We start from the raw sequence: 22,517 nt of genomic DNA, 5'->3' as shown, positions 1-22,517 counted from the left end.
AAACCTTTAAAACCTGTGACTGTGCCTTCAACATGACCCCTTCCATCTAGTACAACATGTTCTGCTCCAGAATTCACCACTAAATTTACTATTGCAGTCACCTGGGTTGGATTACCTAATTGATGGTTTTTGTAAAAACCGAATTTGTATTAATTAATCCAGTCCAGCTAACTGCAATATTAGGCAAACCAAGGGGGGTTTCCTAGTGCCTGGAAAACCCCCTCCAAGCCTGGGGCACTGTATAATTCAGGTGGCTGGACTCTGCCCCCGCTTTACATGGCTCTGCTCGAAGAGCTGCATGCACCTAACAGCAGTGCACACAGCATTGCCCATGTATATTATGGGGATAGAAAGAGTTAGAGAGCAGCCAAGCACTCTCTAAAATTATAGCTATGGCCCCCATGCATGCCGGTCACGTCCACTGGTGGTGTGGTGTGGAAACCCCCTCTGCAAATCCTGCATTTGCACCTGGCAATAGTAAATGATGTGATAAATTTGGTAGCAGAATATTGGGTGGGAGAGGTCACATTGAAGAGTCTGTACTGCATTCATAGAAATTTGCACCAACTTGTACACTCTGGATGTTAGGAGGCTATCCATAAAGAAATATACATGAGATCAGAGGGACCATTTAGTAGATTTCAGGAAAAGAGAGTAATTATATTATAGCAGCTGTCATACTGTACTAGCAAACAGTGCACAATACTGGCAGTCCACAAACACTGAACATTATCTGGGACCACATTCTGCTGTTCCTCTTCGCACAGTCTAGACTTTACATATAACAGATAATCTAACACACACGTACTTCATCCTACACAGCCATAACTCTATGCATATATAACCAAGCTGGTCACAGATGTCATGCCGTGGGGTTACTATAGGCCTGCAGGGCACCATTGCAGCACATTAAGTAGGAAGTTACAGGACCGCAGTGGTTGATGGGTAGCGGGACAGCTCGTTTCCATGGTGACGGAGGACGCGCTGAGCTCAGTCTGCAGGTTATAGGGAGCCTGTATACAGTCACTGTAGTCATACATAGGACTTGTGCACGTTACCCCGGAGAGCACGTTCATTAGTACTTTTGCTGTGTTTTCTGTAATCTTTAGAAATATACAATGCATCCAACAACGGAAGAGTATGCCGGAGGAAAATATGAGGGGAAGGAGAAAATGGGGGAGATCATCATGGGCGACACCTGTAAGTCGGCACAAAAAACATGTGCAGGTGGATTACACAATGAGTCTTCGCAAGGTAAGTGAGAAAGAGTGCATTGTACAGTATTACAGCATGTTACTCAGTTTAGGTACTACAAGTCCCAGCATGCTCTGCCAGCCAGAAGCCTTTTCAGTGAATTCAACTTAATGCAGTGGCTATTCCAGACACCAGATCCAATGGAGATGCTGAGAGTTGTAGTTCCACAACAACTGGTGTTGCAGGCTCAGGGCCATCTTTTCCACTGGGCGCGATGGACAGGTGCCCGGGGGCCCCACGGGCAAGGGGCCCCCCTATGCAGGGCTCTTAATTAGTATAAATAATCCTGCAAAAGAAAAAACCTGCAAAAACACCCTTCAAGGGTCACTGAGCAAGTACATCTATCTATCGCTATCTCTATATATCTATATCTCTATACATCTATATCTATATATATATCTATATAAATAAATATATAAATATATATATATATATATATATATATATATATATATATGTAGGGGCCCAGGTGCGCTGCTTTGCCCAGGGGCCCATAATGTTGTTAAGATAGCCCTGTGCAGGCTGACTACTTCTGGACATGTGGTCCAGTTAGAGAGTAGTCACAAGGAGACATGACTACATTAGGCATACTTGCCAACTCTCCCGGAATGTCCGGGAGACTCCCGCATTTTGCGAGAGTCTCCCGGACTCCCGGGCGAGTGTGGCAATCTCCCGAATTCTGCCCACTTCACTAGGAAGTGCCTGCCCACTTCCTAGTGAAGTGGGCAGAATTAGATCCCAAACGCCGCGATTCCCGATGAATCGCGGCGTTTAGCCCCGCCCCCCGCTGTCAAATGACGCAATTTGCGTCATGACGTCACAGGGGGCGGGGCCTAAATGACGCGATTTTGGCCGCCCCGCCCTCTCACGCCCCCCTCCACTGGCTGGCTCCCGGAAGAGAGCTGAAGAAAGTAGGTAAGTATGACATTAGGAGACTTTCAGAGCTCACTCAACAGCGGTTATTTGTTGAAATTCTGAGAATAATTAAAGATGTGGGTTATTTTTTTTAACATAGGTACAAACTTGGACCATGCATTAGCCCATAGCAACCAAACCACCAATGCTTACTGCACTGTGGAAATTTGCAACTATATTAGTGAATAACTGTCAGTTCATGTAGTTACATAGCGCTATGTTTTTAATTTGCTTTAAAAGCATAGTTTATTTAAGTGTGACGCAGATTATATATTTAGCATTGTTCCAGATTTACATAATTTTGGATGTACTCTCCAAGTACAGTAACTGTCATACAGCAGAAATAAAAGAGACTACCACAATGCACAAGTACCAATTAAATACATTCATACACATAAGTATTATTTCAGCTAACAGGACAAAATTCTCACTAGTTTTCTGTCATATATGACAATTCAGCCATATAATATTCCCTTTTATTTTCCATCAAAGCTACTAATCCCATCTCTACAGAAAGTGGCGATCACATTAAAGAGTCGGCCTCAACAATCACCAAGAAGGAGAAGGACTATGGTCCCAGGTAATTATGTCACCTACAGTATTGTATGTTAGTATGAACACTTGCTCTGGGACACTGCATTAGTGCAGTAATGTCTGTTGTACACATTTTATACACAGTGGGCTCATTTAAAGATGAACGTGCATCAATTTTTGTGACATAGATATACCCATTTACGTATTGTGCATGCACACCAAAATGCAGCCATATTTAAATTAGTGTGTCTTAGGCATGTGACACCCCTTATGCCTGGAGAGGTGGAAGAGGGGTGAGCAAGTGTAACTTGAGAACAGTAAGGGCATGTACACGCATTTTAAAATTAAGTAGGGGACGAAATTATAAAATTTATTTTAATTAATTAATTTTCTCCGTAAAGCAATAACCCTGTATCCTACTCACTAAATCTCAGCCAAATCAGAGCCCATTTCTTTTTTTTTGCTTTTAGAATCCATGTTGTACATGATAACATTATTGTAAGTCAAAGGAGGGCTGGCAGCATTTGCCCTGGCAGTGTTCTCCTCAGCACCTATTTCCCGGGTACTCCCAACAGAGTCCTATTACAATAGAATAAAGCATTGTTTCTCCTATTAGAACAGGCACTATGCCCATTCCTGGTATTATATCAAAGTATTACAACTGCCCCCACCTGGCTGCTTCTTCATACCACCCGTCAACATTTTCAGGGGAGAAAACTGCCTGGGCAGCAATTACTGGTTTTGGGACCCATGGCACAGATCATACTCACCATTCAGTTGAATATTAGGACTTTTACATGGGCATTCAGTACAAGAAACATCTGCAGTTTTCTATGGTGCGCTCCATTTTTGTGGTTATGGAGCAGATATGGTAGCATGGTGCTACATGAAAAAACAGCCAGAATTTAACTTAAGTGCAAAACAGAAAACTTATTTACACCTCTTGCATTGTAACATGGTTTTGTCCAGGAGACTTAAATAAGAAACTTCTTAATTTAAGTACCTTAATGAATCAGGCCCCATGTGTTGTGAAAAATTAAGGCAAAATTGTGGTACACTAGTGAATTTAGTATGCACTAATCACTAGTGCTAAATTAATGTGTACCACCATTTGGCGTAATTTCAGCAGCATTGATTATCTCATCTTTTATTTAGTTTTCTAATGGAAATCCATCACCCTATCACCCAATTTGCAATTCATAACTGCAGTCCTCAATCCCTATCTCCTAGTCTGATATACTGGAGCACAAATGAACAGGACTTATCTGTGCGCATTCGCAGTATATAATTGCAGGGATTGACCAGGAAGTGAAGTCTTTCACTACTGCGTTAAGCAAGCATTGATATATCATCATCAGCTATTTATATTGCGCTACTACTTCTGCAGCACTGTACAGAGAACTCATTCACATCAGTCCCTGCCCCATTGGAGCTTACAGTCTAAATTCCCTAACATACACACACACAGACAGACAGACTAGGGTCAATTGATAGCAGCCAATTAACTTACTAGTATGTTTTTTGAGTGTGGGAGGAAACAGGAGCACACAGAGGAAACCCACGCAAACGGAGAACATACAAACTCCACACAGATAAGGCCATGGTCAGGAATCGAACTCATGACCCCAGTGCTGTGAGGCAGAAGTACTAACCACTAAGCCACCATGCTGACCCTGGAGGACAAACAAGCATAATATCACTGGGGGACACGTCTTCACCGGAAACGCCAGTTTTCGTCAGCGCTGTCCTGGCTAAGTAAAAATGATAATTAGAGATGAAAAGTAAAAGCAAAGAGCAGTGATAGTAATTGATAAATATTGTGGAAATATGTGTAATCGATAAATATTCCCCTTAGTGCCAATAACCACAATACTGTCACTTTATGTACTCAGCCCATCGTTCATATATAACCATTCAGTTATACCCATTAAGTTTGCCTCCATAGATGATTTATTTCACTGACCTTTACTCCAAATTAGTTTTTTTAGTTAGTCCTCCCTAGGACATAATCACCTCCCCAAGCTTTCCCTTTTATTTCGTAAGTTTGTTCCAGTATGTATGGTGATTTATCAGCTGCGGAATTTGTTCTACCCTCTACTGGACAGTTTCAATAGTTTTCTAAATATCATCGGCCTCATTTAAAATGTCTGTGTGTATAGTCCGGCATTTGTGTCTTAGGGTGGGCAAAAAGTGGGATATGAATGCCCACATGCCTCCCGTGCCACTACCCTTCTTCTAGAAGTCAGCACAAGGTACGGTATGCTTTATGAAGTTCCTTAAACTGTGACATTGAGCAATTGTGTGGTCATGCTGTGCCTTGGTAATATCATCATCATCATCATTTATTTATATTAAGTGAACTTTACATTTACACTGAAATTTATATAATGTGTATCCTGATTGGACTTTGGAGCTATATAATAAGTAACATTTGCTCTGTTTATGTTACTTTTATCCTGGTTTAGGTTAACCAAAAAGTTCCTGCAAGATCTGTGCAAGCAGCAGAAACTATACAGAACCCCATACCTAAATGACACTTTATACCTACACTACAAAGGTATGTGACGTAAGCAGCAATGCTCTCAGCATATTATAATGTATAGAAGCATGTGGGGATGACATATCTATCTGGGCAAAAAGTATAACAGTATAGCCCATTGCAGCCAATGTAATTGTCATAGGCAATGTTAAGTTAAACCTTGGTTAGAGGGGATATATTTGGATCGTGTTTGAGTGGGGTTTCCACCCACACTCTGAAAACATACAAAAATACACCCCATTAAGCAACAATTCCTCCTTCACACCTTCTGTAACTGAGGAAGGAAATAACAGGCAGCTGAGATGTTTGCCTTGTTTAAATGGATAGGCCAAGTAAGAGGTTCAGAAGCAGACTATACTTAAAGGCCTGGAAGCTCCATGATTAGGTGACATCCAATGTATCATAACAAAACTGGCTGCATTCAATTCCAGACTGAATACATAAAGTATTTCTTGGATTTAACAAGAGCCGGTGATACAGTGATCATAATCATCGGGCTTCCTATTCATATGGCATCTACCACAAGAAATAAGAAAAATAGCCCTGCATGTAGGGAATCTGGCAATTTATTATTATTATCTTTAATTTCTAAGGCACCACAAAGGGTCCGCAGCGCTGTACATGACATATACAGATAACAGTGACCCATGACACAACATGATACAGAAAGAACAAAAAACGCAAAAAAACACAAACAAAAACACATACACACAGGTAACATGGTAATGCAAATCAAATTAAATCTGGAACAATGTGTGAAAGTGATGGTAGAAATCAGCGAGAAGTAGGCCGAAGCTTAAGAAAACAGGGCTAGGGAAGCAGGCCAAGAGGTACAGGGGGTGATGGAATGGTAGAAGGAGCACACAAGGAAAGAGGGGCCTGCTCCTCAGAGCTTACATCCTAAAGGAAAGGGGGTTACACAGATTGGGTGGTACTAACTGGGGGAGAGAGCCAGGAAAAGGGAGTGTGGAGGAGGACTGATAGACTTGAATAAAGAAATGAGTCTTTAGGGCACGCTTGAAGCCTTTGAGAGTAGGTGCTAACCTGATGGAACGTGGAAGATCGTTCCACAGCTGGGGAGCAGCCCAGGCAAAGTCCTGGAGATGGGAGTGAGAAGAGGTGATCAGTGAAGCAGTGAGGCGGTGGTCACAGGCAGAGCGGAGGGGGGCGGCTAGGAGTATAGGTAGAGATGAGATTGGAGATGTAGGGAGGGGAGGATTGATTAAGAGCTTTAAAGGTAGTATATTATAGACATTATACACTGGTAGTAGTAATAGATAATTAGATGCGTTTCTCTTGCTGTCCTTTTGTCGTTTTGTTGTCCGATTGCATTTTACATTTTGTTTTCTTTTTGTCCCATAAAGGTTTTCTGCGTATTGAGAACCTGGAGGAATACACAGGGCTGAAGTGTCTTTGGCTGGAATGTAATGGCCTGCAGACCATTGAGAACCTTGAAGCGCAGACAGAGCTACGTTGCCTCTTTTTACATCAAAATCTGATCTGCAAAATCGAGAATTTAAAACACCTGCAAAAACTGGACTCTCTCAACCTCTCAAACAATTACATCAGGACTATAGAAAACCTGTGTGAGTGCACTCGTGGGACAGTGGGAATTGAGAACTGCATTCTTCTTTAAAGTTGTATTTAATAACATGAAGGAAGGATTGTCTGTATACACATTTTCTTTACACGTCAACTGCTCCTAGTGGCTTAGTGGGATCATCATGAAAATAGTCATCATCATCATCATCATGATCTATTTATTTATATAACACCACTATTTTCGCAGCGCTGTACAGAGAACTCACTCACATCAGTCCCTGCCCCATTGGAGCTTACAGTCTAAATCTGCTAACATACACACACACACAGACTGAGAGAGACTAAGGGCAATTTAATAGCAGCCAATTAGCCAGTATGTTTTTGGAGTATGGGAGGAAACCGGAGCACCCGGAGGAAACCCACGCAAGCATGGGGAGACTATACAAACTCCACACAGATGAGACCATGGTTATCTATTTGATTTATTTTTACCAAGCAATTACTTTATTACTTTTAAAATATAGACTGTCATCTACACACAGTGCAGTCAGACATTTTGTGGCCTGAGCTAATATTTATGTGAACAAAATCTATCAATTTACTAGGAACTAGTAATTCATGTATATTGACATGAAGTAATTCCTACTGAATTTATAGGTTGTATTGTTATGAGTATTAGTTGAGCCCACAAAATGGGCACTTCCATTGTGTGTAGGTGACCAGTACTGCTTAATCAAGAATAATGTTTAATATTGAACTCTTATTGTACTAATAAGCCCTTCAAATTATTAATATTTTAATTATGGTCAAAAAAAGAACATATATATATTCAAATGTAAATATGTTTCCCGATATCAGTATACGAAATCCTGATAAAGGAAATTTCACAATATTTGCCGCCTCTGGGTGGATAATGTCACATGATCAGCTCCACCACACTATAGGCTTGTCGCATTGCTAAATGGCTGATGTGACTTCGACACCAATGTACATTGGTTGAAGGTAGAATGCCATCTTTGAATAATGTGATTTGTTTGTGTTCCAGCTTGTCTCCCAGGTCTGTCCACCCTGCAGATTGCTCACAACCAGTTACATACAGTGGAAGATATACAGCACCTACAGGAATGCCACAGTATTAGTGTCCTGGATTTATCTCATAATAAACTGGATAATCCTGCAGTGATCGATATCCTTGAGAAGATGCCAAACTTGGTATGTGAAGGAGAGTTGTCCTGTAGGCAAGCAATGAGCAGGCTGCATATACATTAGACCAGCGGTTCTCAAAGTGTGCGCCGTGGCTCCCAGGGGTGCCAGGCAAGCCAGATAAAAAAAACACAAAAAAACAAAACCAAAAAAAAAACAACAACTTACCAATCCATGCGGCGCCCAGGACCCAGCATCCTCCTCTCTGAGAGGAGACTACTCGGTCTACCTTTTTTCAAGTTTTAAAAGTAACTTTTGAATATTTGATGTTTGGTCCACGTGGACTTGAATCGCCCTGTCGAGCGTAGCAGGTCGGAAGCAAAATCATTAAAACGGTGCATGCAGGCTGCTTGTGTGTCAAGTCCGATGCATGCGTACTTCATCTGTGCTGGTTGTGATGCCACTGCTCGGCTTGTGGCGCTGCTCAGCTTGTGATTGGTTGTGTGGTTGCGTGCTGAGAGCTTACTGCAGGCGGCGATCATTATGTTATGTTACACAACTGACGCGTGTGGGTGTGTGTACAGTGATTGACTACGTGATGTGAGTTCCGGCACCTTTTTTCTTACAGAAAAGCACTTGCAATAACTCTACTTTGCTTATGTCCCGCTTTTGTAGCATGTCTTAAATCTGATTGGAAATGACGTCATGAAGAAGATTCCTAATTATAGAAAGACTGTTACAGTGCGATTGAAAGAGCTAACTTATCTCGATGACAGACCAATCTTTCCAAAAGACAGGTAAACATAAAATCTGGTGAAATGTCAAATACAATTGTTGGAAGTTTAAACTGTATACAGTGCAGGGCCATCCTATCCATCTACAGCCAGTAATCCTCAGTGTAGAATGTTTGTATATTCAAAAATATTTACTATTGAAAATAGTTCTAAAGATAAGTTAAGCTTTAATAGTAACACTGCCTACAGAATGAGTTTATTTCACTATCTGATCATGTGCGATGAGCTCTTACAATTATTGTTAGGTAATCAAAGAGATCTTTCAGAAAATTTTGATCGCTCAGTATTTGGGGGGAAAAAATATCTGTGTGTGTATGAGTGACCACAATTGTGCAGTCTCTTTTCTGCCCATGCTTATTATATTAAGTTTATAACATATATAGATTGTTCTATGTTTGTATAAATCAGAAAGTTCTTTTCACAAACTATTGTTTTATTGAATGGTTTGTGCACACACATAACAATATTATCAAGTTTAATATTGTGAACGTGATATATTGAGCATGTGCAAAAAATAGGTTGCTTTATTATGACTTTTCATCCTGTTCATACACACACACAACACAACACACACGTGTGTGTGCTTTTCATGTGCACATGGTACTTGCATCCTGAAATGCGTTTACAATGTAGTGAATACAACTTAACAGGTCTTTAAAACAGGAACAAGTGATCCTTATGAGCAATACACCCACAGTACGCACAAACTTTAAGGGGCATATTCAATTCCGATCCGATCTGCGGTAACGCGCGTTACCGCGGAAAATGCGCACTACTGCCGGTAATACGGTATCGCAATAACGCAGATTTTAGTACGCATCCCTACGGGCTGCAAACGAAAATCCACGTTATTGCGGTACCGCGGATTAGGTTCGCGGCCGTTCCGGCCCGATCCCGCGAGTCGGGATCGGAATTGAATATGCCCCTAATAGTTTATATTGGACATACCGTGGATGCAGCATATTCTATTATGTTGCATCTATGGTCCATCCAGTGTTGAATACTGTGAAAACTCATGTATACTGTGGGCACATTCCATGGAGGGATCAATTATCCCTATTCCACCACGTGGGGAAAATATGTCACTTGTGTCACTGTGTTTGTTTCTGGGTGTGTATTGAGGAGGATTCACTCTGCCCACCAATCCAAACATTTATTGGGAATACCCTCTGCGATCTGCAGCAGCCAATCTGAATCAAAAGAATCAGGAGCTACCAGTGCTGGGATTGGTAGGAATTTGGGCAGCACAGTGGCTTAGTGGTTAGCACTTCTGCCTCACAGCCCTGGGGTCATGAGTTTGATTCCTGACCATGGCCTTATCTGTGTGAAGTTTGTATGTTCTCCCTGTGTTTGCGTGGGTTTCCTCTGGGTGCTCCGGTTTCCTCCCACACTCCAAAAACATACTAATAGGTTAATTGGCTTATATCAAATTCACCCTAGTCTGTGTGTTTGGGAATTTAGACTGTAAGCTCCAATGGGGCAGGGACTAATGTGAGTGAGTTCTCTGTACAGCGCTGCAGAATTGGAGCTATAAAAAAAAAAAAATGATGATATGGCTGTCTCCCACTCTTCATTCTTAACAACCCATTAGTGTGCACTTAGCATTTGTGCAAGTCACAGTTCTAGCTGCTTTCCAGTCTTCTGAATTTTCTCAGGGTATCCCCTCCAAAACTATGTAACTTGGGAATATATATGCATATAAATACATTACATTTTCCTGGAGTCTCCTAGTCACTTTTACAGATATACCTTTTAACATTGTAAACTCAAGTGTGGAACATTTTATAGCATTTTTAACTAGAAAATCTTATGAATTTGTGCCTATTGCAGGGCGTGTGCGGAAGCCTGGGCTCAAGGAGGACGGGAAGCTGAGATTAGGGAAAGAGAACGGTGGGAGACCAAAGAAAGAAAGAAGATCCAAGATAGTATTGATGCTTTAGCTGAAATCAAGAGGCAAGCTGAAGAGAGAAGCCACAGGAAGGAGATGGAAAAGAGAGGTAATGGGATAAAATGATTATGTCCACATATTTATTTGAAGAAGCTGGTCTGTATTTCTGATGTGTCTATGTATTTCTGGGCTGAAGAGTATTTCCAAAATGTTGTCATCCAACATTCTTGGGAGCTTTCAGGGATGTTAAGGGCCCAATAAAAGCCTGGGAGAATGGCACTGAGCCCACGGCTTACTAGTCTGATGACCCTTATGTAGAAGATGCATCATCAAATATTTACAAAGATCACTATCCCTTTATATAGGATTTTTATGTTCTTTGTGTACTTAGAGGATATAAATACTATGTCCACACTTTCCTTGTCCCTAGCTATCAAGGGTAGACAGAAGGTCAGGAAGGTTGCCAAGGAACATTGTATGCATGTCACTGCCACCCTATTCAGCATTTCCCAGTGATTTAGTGAAAATGCAGTAAAGTTGTGGTCAGAAATGGGATGACTAAGGGACTTTCCAACGACTTGCCATCTGCCCTTTTTGTGCTGGAAATAGGGAAGACCAATGGTGTCTGCTCTGACTCATTAGTGTGAAGCTCACCAAACTTATCACTCTGACTAGTCAATGTCTTCTCTGGTTAAAATAAAATTAACAAATGGAAGTTAAAATATGGGATTAACCATGTTTCCAGGAGCCGAAAATTATATGTCTATGCTGTCCTTTGATTAGATAAAATAATATTTTATGCACAATAGATATTTTAATATGTCTCAAAGGGAAGAAGAGTCTGGCTGCCACTGAGAATATTAAGTCTAATATTTTTTTGAATATGTGTTTATTAAAATAATAATTACCTTTGTGAAATACTACTCTTTGAATTATGTAATTTTTTTGCTTAGGAGAACTGTCCACAGAGAGCACAGCAGGTCCTGAGCTCCAGGAGAAACTTTGTAGGAATGAAGAGTCTCAGGAGAAGATCCAGAAGTTTGTTAAGGACACTATGGAGGCTTGCGAGGAGTTATACACTAACAAAGACAGCCTGGACATTCCAAAAGGTCAACCTATACAAATCCTGGACATAGATGAGGAGAAGCAGGCTGAGCTCTATCCTCACTCGGAGCCGAAATCCTCTACATTTATAGAAAAAGACAATTGCAGTGTACAGAATAAAGGACGGTTATGGCCTGTGGAGACCCATCCTATAAGCAACAGTGATGCAATAAAACCAGGTACCTTAATAATCAACAAGGAGCTCACTACTAATTTCTGGTGTTCTCCACTTCAGATGAGCTCCATCTGAAAAGTTGCCTTTAGAATACTGTTGTGTGCAGGCCTGTAGAGCTAATTAAAGGGGCACTGTCATGGTATCTCTTAAGGTGCCCATTCATGTAGCAATTTGGACAACCAAATTTGTAGTTTAATACCAAATAGACTGCAAACCACTGTGTGGGGAGGGGCCCAAAAGGAGCGTCAATCTGATGGGGATTGATCAGATGACGCTTTAGTCTGACGAAAAGTCTTTGTTATAAAGTAAATTGAACATTTTGGTCATATAAGATCAAAGAAACATATATTTTGTCACTTTCCATTGCTACCGTACATATATAAGCTGATCACATTATCATTTCTCTCTAGCGTCTCAGGAGGAGTTGAACAAGGAGGGCACCCTAACCACTGCACTAGTTGGTGCGGAAGATTTAGAAGCTGTTCCTCTGACGGTCGCACAGAAGCTGTACATTGATGTATGTGAAACTGACAACATAGTCTACCTGTTCTTTATCAGTTGCTATATATAAATGACAACAGTACTCTATGTTCTCATTGTCTATATTTACAGTTTCCACTATCACCTTTCTTTAACTATGATAGTCAGTACCAGTTTTCGTGTTACTAACTGTTATATTGACTTTTATCTAGTACAGCTTGCCTCTGTCTACATTATTATCTGACCTATGTCAACCGTCAGGCTTGTTTATTATCATAGGTGCATATGTGCACAGGGACAGTAACCAATACCAGACAACCATTTTGCAATTGGCCAATCAGACTGTTTACTGGTTGCTATGGGTAACTGCAGTTTTACACAATGCTATTTGTGTTTACAGGGGTTCTATATTAAGAATCTTATTTATGTTTATGTTATAAGTTTATTCAGCCCATTTACCCTGTAGGCGAGGACGCACAATTATTAATTCAGAACTTCTTCCTTTACATTGACTTAAAGTAGAATTAATCTTTGTAGTTTATGTCTATGTTAAATACTGAGCATACAAGGATATATAAACCCTTAGCATGTACTATGATTGAGATATTGTAATGAAGGACAGGTCATGCCAGAACTTTTTTCTAGTAGGATAAAACTAAAATATTAGCTCAGTCTATATTCTTCAAGGTTTTTCAATATTGTACTGTAGATTTAATATATTTTAATATGCAAAAATAAAATTTCTGCTTTATCGATGTAAATGTGAACTGATAGTTTTCGGTAACTGTAATTGTTTATTATTTAGGATTTGCCAGATTTGGAAGATGTGGAAGTTAGTGATATCTGTCCAGATCTGCAGGACAACCTCCGCACTAATAAGGTACATATTACTGTAATAAATGTTACCTTTTTTGGCTTGTTTTAGACTTGGTTACGAAATAAATAATAATGACAGAGGGGGGATTTTCGGATTGGACAGCTTTATTACATGTGGCACATTTGTGTGTTAGCATTTTTATTTTAATTGGGCAAATACACCAAGGGGTAGATTTACTAAACTGCGGGTTTGAAAAAGTGGAGATGTTGCCTATAGCAACCAATCAGATTCTAGTTGTCATTTTGTAGAATGTACTAAATAAATGACAGCTGGAATCTGATTGGTTGCTATAGGTAACATTTCCACTTTTTCAAACCCGCAATTTAGTAAATATATACCCCCTAGACTTGCGCTTCTCTGCCAAAGCACAAAATTCTTCCAATTAAAAATGAGGATGAAACCCAAACTCCAACAGCTCAGAGCTTGTTTTTGTGGAGTGAAAATGGCTTCTGCAACATACAATACCCCTAAAAATGCTCGATTTTCACACCAATATTTTATTGTAAAGGAAATTTGCTCTACAAAATGAAATATCGTTTTTGCACTAAACTTGCCAAGGAATGCTCTTTCAAATTTAGTCATCAGCTATTTATATAGCGCCACTAATTCCGAAGCGCTTTACAGAGAACTCACATTAGTCCCTGTCCCATTGGAGCTTACAGTCTAAATTCCCTAACACACACACACACAGTGAGAGACTAACAGCCAGTTAACCTATTAGTATGTTTTTGTGAGTGTGGAAGGAAACCGAAGCACCCAGTGGAAACCCACAGAAACACGGGGAGAACATACAAACTCCACACAGATAAGGCCATGGGAGGCAGAAGTGCTAACCACTAACCACTGTGCTGCGAGGTAAAAGTGCTAACCACTAAGCCATCATGCTTTCATTCTTGTAGCTGTCTTGCTACTCAACTCCATTTGCTTCTTCACAGAAATCTAGCCACACCAGAAATCAGGGTGCAACGTTCCACCAAAGTGGATATGTTGCTGTGCCACAATCATTTTGCGGCCTTGTGTGCAAATGACCTTGTGCGTGTGTATATGCTAGCAATTAACGCACTAGATATTTTACTGTAATATTGCCGTCAACAGGATATTTTATAAAACTTATTTTAGTGAAAATAAAGTCGGAATCATGTATTAATATTTCCATTTATATGTATTAGTACATTGCAAGCTATCTTTATCTTACAAGCTTTTTCATTATTGCATAAATGCCTTATACAAAAAAAAGTCACTGTATAAAGCCAGTCCAGTTTTAGTGTCCGAAATGACAGTGGTTTCAGATCACAGATCAACAAAGAGACAGAGAAAAATAGATAAAAAAAAGTGAATAATCAATCAAAGTGAATAATCAATGTTAATGAATGTAAAGGGAAGTAATTTAAATTGGCAATGTGTAAATATAAATCAAGGAGTAGCATTAACTTGGTATTAAGATAAAAATAATATTGAAACCAAGAGGATAATAGGTGGTGGAAGGGAGTTTAACAAAAATAAGAAATTAATCAAAGCAAAATGATGTAAGTACACATGGTCAAAATGTAAATAGATATATGGTGGTCTATTGTATGTGGATGAAGTGTGTGTGTGTGTGTTTCTCTTGTGGATGCATATGCAGTGTCTCTCTCTCTGTCGTGGATGCATATGCAGTGTCTCTCTCTCTGTCCTGGGTGCATATGCAGTGTGTGTGTCTCTGTCCTGGGTGGATATGATGTGTGTCTTTCTCTCTCACACTGTCCTGGGTGCATATGCAGTCTCTCTCTCTCTGTCCTGGGTGCATATGCAGTGTATGTGTCTCTCTCTCTCTGTCCTGGGTGCATCTGCAGTGTGTGTCCCTCTCTCTCTGTCCTGGGTGCATATGCAGTGTCTCTCTCTCTCTCTCTGTCCTGGGTGCATATGCAGTGTATGTGTCTCTCTCTCTCTGTCCTGGGTGCATATGCAGTGTGTGTGTCTCTGTCCTCGGTGCATATGCAGTGTGTGTGTCTCTCTCTCTCTCTCACACACTGTCCTGGGTGCATATGCAGTGTGTGTGTCTCTCTCTCTCCCTGTCCTGGGTGCATATGCAGTGTGTGTCCCTCTCTCTCTGTCCTGGGTGCATATGATGTGTGTCTCTTTCTCTGTCCTGGGTGCATATGCAGTGTGTGTGTGTGTCTCTTTCTCTCTGACCTGGGTGCATATGCAGTGTGTGTCTGTCTCTCTTTCTCTCTGTCCTGGGTGCATATGCAGTGTGTGTGTGTGTCTCTCTCTCTCTCTCTGTCCTGGGTGCATATGCTGTGTGTCTCTTTCTCTGTCCTGGGTGCATATGCAGTGTGTGTGTGTCTCTCTCTCTCTCTCTGTCCTGGGTGCATATGCAGTGTGTTTGTCTCTCTCTCTCCGTCCTGGGTGCATATGCAGTGTGTGTGTGTGTGTGTGTCTCTCTCTCTCTGTCCTGGGTGCATATGCAGTGTGTGGCGCTCTCTCTCCAGGGTGCATATGCAGTGTCTCTCTCTCTCTGTCCTGGCTGAATATGCAGTGTGTCTGTCTTTCTCCGTCCTGGCTGAATATGCAGTGTGTCTGTCTTTCTCCATCCTGGCTGAATATGCAGAGTACCTGTCTCTCTGTCCTGGCTGAATATGCAGAGTACCTGTCTCTCTGTCCTGGCTGAATATGCTGTGCGTCTCTCTGTCCTGGGTGCATATGCAGTGTGTGTGTCTCTCTCTCTGTCCTGAGTGCATATGCAGTGTGTGTCTCTCTCTTTCTCTCTCTCTCTTTCTCTGTCCTTTGTGCATATGCAGTGTGTATCTCTCACTCTGTCCTGGGTGCATATACAGTGTCTGTGTGTGTGTCTCTCTCTCTCTCTGTCCTGAGTGCATATGCAGTGTGTGTGTCTCTCTCTCTGTCCTGGGTGCATATGCAGTGTGTGTCTCTCTCTCTGTCCTGGGTGCATATGCAGTGGGTCTCTTTCTTTGTCCTGGGTAGATATACAGTGTGTCTCTCTGTCCTGGGTGGATGCAAAGTGTGCTTCTCTGTCCTGGGTGGATGTGAAGTGTGCTTCTCTGTCCTGGAGAAGTGTTGGGGGGTTAGGTATCCCTGGATGTCTGCACATGTTAGTGAGAGGTATGTGGTGATGGTTGCTGCCTGACGGAGATGACACAGGTTCCGGTCCTGTGTTTTCTGGTTAGATACAGGTTTCCATGGCTCAGTGTAGAGAGAGGTGTCTGCGTATCTTCTGTTGTGTGGAGATATTGTAAGGTACTTACCTTTCAGTGTTTTTGGATGTTGCTCCTGTGTGATTCCTTTTATTAGAAGCCGGCGGTGGTTGTGGATTTCTTGGTTCTGTGTTTTGATTTTTGTTTTCGTTTTGACGTTGCTCTGTGTCTTAAGTTTGTGGTTTTCTATAGAATCTGTAGGAGATAGAGGAGAAGGGAGGGGAAAAAAGGAGCTACCTTATTGTAGCTTCTGGTCTGGAGGCAATATAGTTAGCTATTCTGTTTATAGCATTTTATCTGTAAAAGTTATACAGCTCTTATGTGTGTTTGTATATTGCTAGTCCAGTAAATACCTTAAGATGAGTGAGCAGGAGCGGCTTGGGAACTTAAAGTGGCCCTGGAAAAAATTCTTGAAGTAGCCTCATGTGGGCGGGACCAAATTAACTGTAGGTGGGGCCAACACAAATGTAGGTGGGAGTTAGAACTACTGGAGAACTACTAGTTGTAGTAACATTTAGAAAAATCTGTGATGACTTGTTTAGCTGCCTATTAACACATCCTTCCAATATTCCTTTCCTTTGTTTAATAAGTTTAACTATTGCGAAACATGTTGGCAAAATCGTATTTGATCAGTCTGCCGGTGCAGCATATGAGCACAATGTTAGGGTATCGGGGTTCACTGATACTTCTATCAATCACCTTCAATGTCTGTCAGATCTTCATTGATTTGCAGTCGACTGGTGAACAGAAAAACACCCAACACCTGTATGATATAATGCTGAGTAATTCTGAGTCTGTTCCAACCAGAACTTACTTCAGGGTCTTAGTTTATACAGTAGAATATTAGAGGTATAGAAGCTTAACAACCAATTATAAAACAGTAGATTATGAAAACAACAAGCTAATTATACATTATGCGTACTCTGCAACTTTCAAGTTTAAAGAAATATTTCAAATTTATGCTTTTATCTTCCCAGGCATTCTGCCACCAGTCTTGTTGTTACTTTACATATAATGTTCAGCTGTGCGTCCATGGGTTGTTCATGTTCTTTGAGAACATCTTGTTGTAACCTTTCTCAGGGCTTCAATTTTTTTCTCTTCTCATTCTGAGTAAAATATCTCCTAATTTCTTTTGAAGCTATAACATATTATTCTCTAAAGCTTAGCACATGATAGATATTAAATCAATAAGAATACAAATTTACCCTTACACTCCCCTCTTTTGATTAAATATCTGTTCTGAACAGTTCTGTTCTACCTATCAGTTATGGTGATAATTAGCAGAAGACAGTTAGCACTTACCTTTACACTATATGGTATCTTAAGGACTCCATATAGATAGAATAATAATTCATCCCCTGATATCTTATCACCATAACTCTTCATTCCCTATTTAATGTTTTATCCAGGTGTATAGAGGGGAATACTTTGCTGATATCTATTTAGAATTTTCCTTGAATTACATGGTAGGTAACAGTTACACATAATCATTATAGTTAGCGCAAGAAGGATTTATGCCAACGGATTAATCAAGATATTCATTGCTTTCTTCATGGAATATGATCCATTAACAAATATGTCCCACTAATGATGTGACAATCCATTTTTCAATTCCATCCCATAATTGTTTGCCCATTCTGCTCATAGTTTTTTTTAACTGACTTAGTATCTGACCCGGGGTCCACGCCTGCCCTAGGATTCTCATCAATCCTACCACAAAAAGGATATACATTTTCATTCTGGTTTCTCGATGGTCACTGTCAATCTCTTGCTGCAGACTGTCCAGTTTTTTTCTTTGATTGCTGACCATTGTTCATAATGTTCACTGTTAGTCTCAGGCATTAAACTTGTAGAAATTTCTGGTTCAGGAAGCTCATTATTTTTCCTGCAGGAACAACAATCAAGTGTCAGTAATTTCTTAATCAGCCACATAACAATTTTCACTACCACATATACGATCAACATGATTGCCAAACCCTTTGCCACTAATGCCAATATTCCCAATATCCAAAATGAATCATTACTGACAACTTTGCCAATGAGGTTATGCATCCACACAAAGGCATTTTCAGAGTTTACTCTCCTATGAGTGGAAATTTGTTGAGCACTCCTTCCCCTTCTGTTTCTCACAGTGGCATAGAAAATTTGTCACTTATCTGTCTGTTTCACACTGGGTTAGGGAAGCCTTGATCCCTACTTCAGTCACAACTATTCTGGAAAGACACATCAATACCATAAGACAGTACATTTCTACATTTATACAGTACATTTCGCACTACACTGTACATTTTAGTGTGGTTTGTGAATCAAGGTGTCTTTTTCCTTGTACTTTCACTGCCATGGGAGTTGTCAACAAGACTTGATAAGGACCCTTATATCTGGGCTCAAGACTTCTCCTGAAGTACTTTCTCACAACCACCTAGTTAGTCCCCAGGTTGCAGTCTGTCGGTACCTGTATCAAAATTAGGGTCTGGAATGGAAGAGAACACTTGACCATGTATTTCAGTTAGTTGTTTCTGTAATAAGGCAACATAAATCACCATGTACATGCCGTAGTTGCTGTGGAAAATAACAGCCTGTTCTGTGTGCTGTAACAAACAGAATTTCATATGGTGTTAAACCTGTGTCTTTCTGAAGAGTGTTTCTTACTGAGTGCAGAGCCATAGGTAAACATGAGATCCATGGCAGGCCTGTTTCAGCCATTATGTTCTGCATTTGCTTTTCTGCATGCTCACGTCTCCACCCAGCGATTGAAAAGGTCCACACACACACACAAGTACATTTTCATACCCTGAGCATTTGGGAAGCTGAATAAAATCTATCTGAATTCTTTGAAAAATATATAGTCTCTGAGGGGTGCTTTTCTGTGGCATTGGGACAGACTTACCCAGGTTGTTTTGTGTACAGATTAGGCAACCAGCCACTAATGCCTGTACTGCATGGGCAAACCCTGGTGCTATCCAGTATTTATTTGTTAGTGCTACCATAGCATCCTTCCCCAGGTGCACTTCCCCAGATACTATATTGGCCATAATTTGGTAAAGTGCTTTTGGCAGACATAATTGCTGACCTTTACACCCTTCTCCTTGCACTTCTAGTGCTCCTAGTCTAGCCCAAGCTCTTTTCTCATTCTCTGTTGCTTACTTTTGCATAGCTTGGAGTATGGATCGGTCAAACTTGGGGTCTGGGGCTACCACATAGGTAGCTTTCCCTTCTGGGATTGGCGTTACAGCAGCTTCTTGAGCAGTTTGGTCTACCAGTTTATTTCCCTCTGTCTCGGGCGTTGTTTCTTTGGTTTGTGCTTTCCCCTTTAATCACTGACAGTTTGGCAGACATCTGAAAGGCAGTAAACAATTATCTTATATGGTTTGCATGTTTTATGGGTCTGCCCGATGACCCCATAAAGTTTCTGCTTTTCCATATTGGGCCATAATCATAAGCTATACCATAGGCATAGCGTGAGCCTGTGTAAATTTTGACTTTTTGTCCTTCAGCGTATATACAGGCCAACGTCAATGTTTTTAACTCAGCTTCCTGTGCTGACATATGGTTTGGGAGTGATTGCTAAATCAATATGTGTGTCTGTGTAGTAAAAGCACAACTTGTATATGGTGTGCTGTTTATGTAGTAGCGTGAGCCATCTACATATAGATCTATGTCAGCATTAGGGAGTGGTGTATCATGTATGTTTGTTAGGCCCAAAGCCTCTAATTGCATGAGTTCAATACAATCATGATCAGAAAAAAAAGTTTTTTGTTTGTGTATTTCCTCAGTTTCTTCTTCAGATGCTTCACTCAAGTCCTCATATCCCCTGTCTGATGATTCAATCTTCTTTGTGACTCCCCTTACTCTCCTCTTTTGAATCATCAATGGGGAGCAGGGTTGATGGATTGAGGACTGTGCGTCTGGTAATTGTTACGTGTGAGGCGCTAAGCAAGGCTACATCATATTTAGTTAGTATAGCTGCAGACAAATGTTTTGTCCTTGCTTGAATGAGAATTTCTGTGACAGCATGTGGCACCATTAAGGTTGCTAGGTGTCTTAGCACAATATCTATACTCTTTTCAATCACTAAAGCAGCTGCAGCTATTGCTTTTACGCAGGTGGGTGCTGCTGGCATAACTGGGTTCAACTGAGTAATATGCAAGTGACTTCTGTTTGTGACCATGTATCTGTGTAAGTATCCGTTGTGCATGTGCACTGACTTTATGAGAAAATAATGTGAAAGGCTTGTCATAATCTGGCAAAGCCAGTGCTGGCGCTGAAGTTACTTGAGCTTACAATTGGTTAAACATTTGTTTTTGCTCAGAGGAGAGTGTAAATTGCTTGCTATCATCCAGAAGTGCTAATGCAGGAGCACAGATAATAAGCTCATAAAGTATTAAGTCTTTTTCATTTATGTACAGACATTAAATTTCCATAAATGCATTGCCATACCCACAATATAAAAAAGTATTTACAGTACATGACGATTATAGCACAGTAAATAAGGGCAGTGAATGTGTTTACAACACTGATTGACTCGAAACTATTATGAGGATAAAAATAAAAACTTTTTGTTATCTACCATAATTTGACATTACATTGCATTACTTTCTTTCAAATCATCTAACATAAAATTTGGTTAAAAAAAAACCATTTCACTCTTTCAGCTGCGCAGCATCAAACATACATTTATAGTACACAACCTACTTGATTCATTATATCATTCAGCTTCTCATGCATTTAGCATATCCACATATTGACCTGATCTTCATAGCCAAGCCTTTTCATCCATTCTTTATTATTCAAATAAAACCAAGACCATTTCTCCAAGTCTAATGTCCCTTCTGGGGGAAATCCTGCTCTCTTGAGTACTTTATGAATCCCTTTAAGAGCTTTACTACTTTCTCTTTCCTTCATTATATCCATGGGTTTGCCTATAATAGGCATCTTACTGTTCTGTGCCCCCATTACTGGGTTACTGGTCACAGTACTGTCAGTATCTGGGATACAATGTCCTGTAAGCGGAATAAGGTAATATCATTTTCCCCTATGTACAGACTACAAGTGTATTTAATCCTATAACTCCTAATCTGCCCTAGGAACACCAGATGTGAATTTTATCGGCTTTAGATTAAAATACTGGCACTTATGGCTCATCCGATTCTTCCTCTCAAGTGTGTGTATGGACATATAGGTTTATAATCTGGTAACATATGATTTTGTGGCCAGTAAGTGATAATGTGAGACCAATCGTGGCCTAAATTTTTCTCTAATAACTCTTTATTTAAATGGCAGCCTAATGGGCAGTATAGCTCTCTTTCATTACTTACAAAACCATAATGTACATTTGTAGTTGTAACACCCTCTAAATTGGGTTCTTTACACCCTGAAAATTTTCTCAAGATAATGCAGCAGGTACAATTTTTACATAGACCCCTATTGTTATCTTCTAATTCAAATTGTTTGCACCCATCATAATCCACTGTATCCATACATTCACAATATCATTTTTCTTTCCTCTGACTGGACGTTGGGTTCATGAGATACCCTCTAATCACCTCAACTGACTATCCTTAGACATACAAAGAAATACTGAACAGAGTAAAAAGGTAGAAATCTACACTTTTTCTTACTCACCGCACGGAATTTAGTTCAGCAGTTATCTCAATATCAGTGGAGTCTGGCATCAGGTGTGGAGATATTGGGACATTCCAGACACGAGCCTCCAGAAATGTTGGGGTATCGGGGTTCAATGATACTTCTATTAATCAACTTTAATGTCAGTCAGATCTTCATTGATTTGCAGTCGACTGGTGAACAGAAAAACACCCAACACCTGTATGATATGATGCTGAGTAATTCTGATTCTGTTCCAACCAGAGCTTACTTCGGAGTCTTTATTTATACAGTAAAATATTGGAGGTATAGAAGTCTAACAACCAATTATAAGACAGTAGGTTATGAAAACAACATGAAAACAACAAGCTAATTATACATTATGCGTACTCTGCAAGTGGTAAGTTTAAATAAATCTTTCTTTTTTTATGCTTTTATCTTCTCAGGCATTCTGCCACCAGTCTTGTTGTTACTTTA

General features: G+C 40.4%; 1 protein-coding gene and 1 long non-coding RNA gene across 6 annotated transcripts in view; one reads left to right on the top strand and one right to left on the bottom strand.

Annotated features, from left to right (window-relative positions):
* Window positions 1-22,517, top strand: part of DNAAF1 (dynein axonemal assembly factor 1) — an 87,174-nt gene that overhangs the window by 42,572 nt on the left and 22,085 nt on the right. For 4 of the 5 annotated variants that reach the window (XM_075188894.1, XM_075188898.1, XM_075188895.1 and 1 more), the window contains 10 exons: window positions 1,110-1,254; window positions 2,662-2,749; window positions 5,169-5,260; window positions 6,607-6,828; window positions 7,830-7,996; window positions 8,603-8,724; window positions 10,552-10,718; window positions 11,563-11,892; window positions 12,299-12,405; window positions 13,174-13,248. In XM_075188894.1, coding sequence (XP_075044995.1) covers window positions 1,110-1,254; window positions 2,662-2,749; window positions 5,169-5,260; window positions 6,607-6,828; window positions 7,830-7,996; window positions 8,603-8,724; window positions 10,552-10,718; window positions 11,563-11,892; window positions 12,299-12,405; window positions 13,174-13,248 — 1,515 coding nt within the window. The remainder of the gene's footprint in view (window positions 1-1,109; window positions 1,255-2,661; window positions 2,750-5,168; window positions 5,261-6,606; window positions 6,829-7,829; window positions 7,997-8,602; window positions 8,725-10,551; window positions 10,719-11,562; window positions 11,893-12,298; window positions 12,406-13,173; window positions 13,249-22,517) is intronic. The other variant, XM_075188896.1, reaches the window with a different exon arrangement.
* LOC142104309 (uncharacterized) lies at window positions 16,978-22,283 on the bottom strand. Its single transcript, XR_012679553.1, has 3 exons — window positions 22,062-22,283; window positions 19,584-19,775; window positions 16,978-18,324 (listed from the first exon to the last, which is right to left on the bottom strand). It is a non-coding gene; the product is annotated as an uncharacterized LOC142104309 (long non-coding RNA).

Source organism: Mixophyes fleayi, chromosome 10 (assembly GCF_038048845.1).
Source record: "Mixophyes fleayi isolate aMixFle1 chromosome 10, aMixFle1.hap1, whole genome shotgun sequence".
NCBI lineage: Eukaryota > Metazoa > Chordata > Amphibia > Anura > Limnodynastidae > Mixophyes > Mixophyes fleayi.
This window is presented reverse-complemented; position numbering and strand designations above follow the sequence as displayed.